We start from the raw sequence: 2,943 nt of genomic DNA on the forward strand, positions 1-2,943 counted from the left end.
TAAACGAAAATTAAAATATTCATTACGTTATAAATAGTAACCGTTCTTAAGAAATACATGCCAAGTATTTTTACCATTCCTATTCTTACTAGACCAATTGATGTATCCTAATAAACTTAAAGCAAAACATCATTAACAGTATAAAACGCCAATTAGGCGCTAAACGAAGGTTAAGCTGAGACTGAGACGTGATTAGATAAATGGAAAAAGTAAAAATCCAACACAGAAGGAGAAATATATAGTTGAGGTAATAAATGAGGATAGTTATTCTTGCATTTATTATCACCGAACTAGAATTTAATCTTATTAAGAAGGTTTGTTGATATTCGAGAATTGTTAATTAGATTATTGAAAAAAATGGGAGTTAGGCTGTGACTTCCCCCACCCACTCCATGCTAAAAAAAGCATGTAAAAACAAGATACACAGGCATGGCATCTTTTCTTTTGTTTATGTGAAGTTCTCTTGGTTGACCGCAGAGACCGAAAGAAATGGAGAATGGAAGTGAGAAGAAATGGAATTTTGATGGGAACCAAAAGCTGAAGGCTTCATCCATGTCTGTGAGAGGAGCCTATAACATGTTGATGGAAAAAGTTAACAACAGTGGAGACAACAAACCTCTAATTCGTCTCTGTCGTGTAGATCCTACGGATAACCCACTCTATCGGACTACCCCCGATGCTGCTCATGCTGTTGCAGCTTCTGTTCACTCTTATAACTACAACTCTTACTCTCCCACCGTTGGCTTACCCGAGGCTAAGAGGTTTCTTCCCTCTCATCTCTTATCTACTAAATCAAACTACTCTGTCAATTTATGATTTATAAGTTGCTAATAATGAACTGCAATTACCAAACAGGGCAATTGCAAATTATCTCTCTGCTGATCTTCCATACCAGTTATCACCTGAGAATGTTTTTATCACCGTTGGTGGAACACAAGCTGTAGATATAATCTTGCCAGTTCTTGCACGTCCTGGTGTCAACATTCTCCTTCCAAGACCAGGGTACCCGCAATATGATTCTCGTGCTTCTTGCTGTGCCCTTGAAGTTCGGCACTATGATCTTTTGCCTGAGAGAGGTTGGGAGGTCGACCTCGATTCCCTCGAAGCTCTAACAGATGACAAAACAGTGGCTATGGTCCTCATCAATCCGAGCAATCCTTGTGGAAATGTGTTCACATACCAACATTTAAAAAGGGTACACATATATACTCTTTCATGCATCTTTATTTGAGTGTTGGAAATGAAATGTGATGATTTTTCAGTGCTCTTGCAGGTTGCTGAGGTTGCTAGGAAACTCGGAATCTTTGTTGTTTCTGATGAAGTTTATGCTCATATAACTTACGGAAGCAACCCATTTGTCCCCATGGGAGTGTTTTCATCAATAGTGCCTGTCATTACAATTGGATCTTTGTCAAAAAGATGGTTGGTTCCCGGTTGGAGAACTGGTTGGATAGCCACATGTGACCCTCATGGAATTTTTCACAAAACTGGGGTTAGATTTCTCCTTTATCATTTTCAACATCAAAAGAAATAAATCTTTCTCCTTATCATCTTGATGTTTGACTGATTGTGTTGTATGAATTATGCAATTGTTTTCTTTTATCAGCTGGTGAAAAATATCATCGACTATTTGGAAATCTCAACTGACCTTCCAACCATCTTGCAGGTAACCAATGAAAACTACCATAAGCAAAATACAAGACCAACATAAAATCAATCATACAAAATATCAGTTTCGTTTTCTTCTGAGCATAGATTAAATTCAAAATTTCATACATGCCCATTTCCTTTTTGTTTCATTTTCTATCCCCTCGAAAGAAAAATTACAGCTAGTAAGTTTTACAGGCAGCAATACCTGACATCATTGGCAAAACCAAAGATGATTTCTTCGTAAAAAATCTTAATATATTGAGGGAGACAGCAAATAAGTTCTATGATTTATGCAAGGAGATTCCTTGCTTAACATGCCCAAACAAACCAGAAGGAGCAATGTGTGTGTTGGTAAGTGGCAAAGAGCTTTAAGGTTGTCATCATGTTATTATGGCATTAACATTGGATCACATATGATCAATTAATAGTAAATTAAACGGAGCAGGTGAAAATTAACTTTTCGCAAATTAAGGGCATTGTTGATGACATGGATTTCTGTGCCAAGCTAGCCGAAGAGGAATCTGTCATTCTTCTTCCTGGTAATATATGTTTTTCTTCTTCTGCAATCTTAGTTTCCTTAGTTTCATAGTAAATTTGTCTTTATTGATGATGAGCATTGATACTATAGGGGTTATGGTTGGACTGAAGAATTGGATTCGAATTAGTTTTGCTGTGGATCCTTCCAGTATTGTAGATGGCTTCAGCAGGATTAAAGCATTTTGCCTTCGATATGCCAAGATGGCATGAAGTCATGTCACACTGTAAAGGGTGGGAAGTGTTAGTTTCTTATCCATGTTATATTTATGAACACCATTTCTTTCGCAAACTATATGTATGAAGATACTCACCTCCTCTTTTTATATTATCAATCTTTAATCCATCTCCTGATATATTTAAAGGTAAAATGTTATTATAAGATCATTTGTAAAACCAATTCTTATTAACTTTTATTAAAAAGAGCATTTTTAACCCTAAACTCATTTTTAATTTAACAAATAAACTCTTAAATTATATAAGAGAGACTTATTTAATAAGACTTGTGATGTGTGGTAAGATTATCTAAATCAAAGATAATTTTACATTTTTATAGTATTCACTATGAGACTTTATTATTAATTAAGTTTCTAAGTACATATTTTTTTTCTAATTTTTAATTTTTATGTTTTTCTTTCTAATATGACGACTTAAAATATTATATTTTTATACATTATATATTGCTCTAATAATAATAACTTTGATTATATTCATAAACACGCAAAACATATTATAAATGTTATAATTATTGAAGTAAGT

The 2,943-nt window shown here is 34.3% G+C and overlaps 1 protein-coding gene across 2 annotated transcripts; it reads left to right on the forward strand.

Annotated features, from left to right (window-relative positions):
- Positions 1-349: 349 nt before the first annotated feature.
- Positions 350-2,530, forward strand: LOC124821981 (nicotianamine aminotransferase 1-like). Of its 2 annotated transcripts, none has more exons than XM_088104441.1 (7): positions 350-761; positions 856-1,195; positions 1,274-1,492; positions 1,607-1,666; positions 1,846-2,001; positions 2,123-2,189; positions 2,279-2,530. In XM_088104441.1, exons 1-7 carry the CDS (start codon positions 490-492, stop codon positions 2,395-2,397), a joined length of 1,233 nt encoding a protein of 410 aa, XP_087960567.1. In that variant the 5' UTR covers positions 350-489; the 3' UTR covers positions 2,398-2,530. The 2 variants fall into 2 exon arrangements, with proteins under 2 accessions (XP_087960567.1, XP_047149887.1); XM_047293931.2 differs by having other exon boundaries at positions 352-761; positions 2,096-2,189.
- Positions 2,531-2,943: the final 413 nt, after the last annotated feature.

This window comes from Vigna umbellata, chromosome 1 (assembly GCF_029865625.1).
Source record: "Vigna umbellata cultivar VRB3 chromosome 1, Vumbellata_1.0, whole genome shotgun sequence".
Taxonomy (NCBI): domain Eukaryota; kingdom Viridiplantae; phylum Streptophyta; class Magnoliopsida; order Fabales; family Fabaceae; genus Vigna; species Vigna umbellata.

Coding starts and splice junctions, on each gene's coding strand:
- LOC124821981 (XM_047293931.2), top strand. CDS start 490: ATGGAGAATGGAAGTGAGAAGAAATGGAATTTTGATGGGAACCAAAAG. Junction 1,493..1,606: donor GAATTTTTCACAAAACTGGG/GTTAGATTTCTC, acceptor TTCTTTTATCAG/CTGGTGAAAAATATCATCGA. Junction 2,190..2,278: donor ATCTGTCATTCTTCTTCCTG/GTAATATATGTT, acceptor TTGATACTATAG/GGGTTATGGTTGGACTGAAG.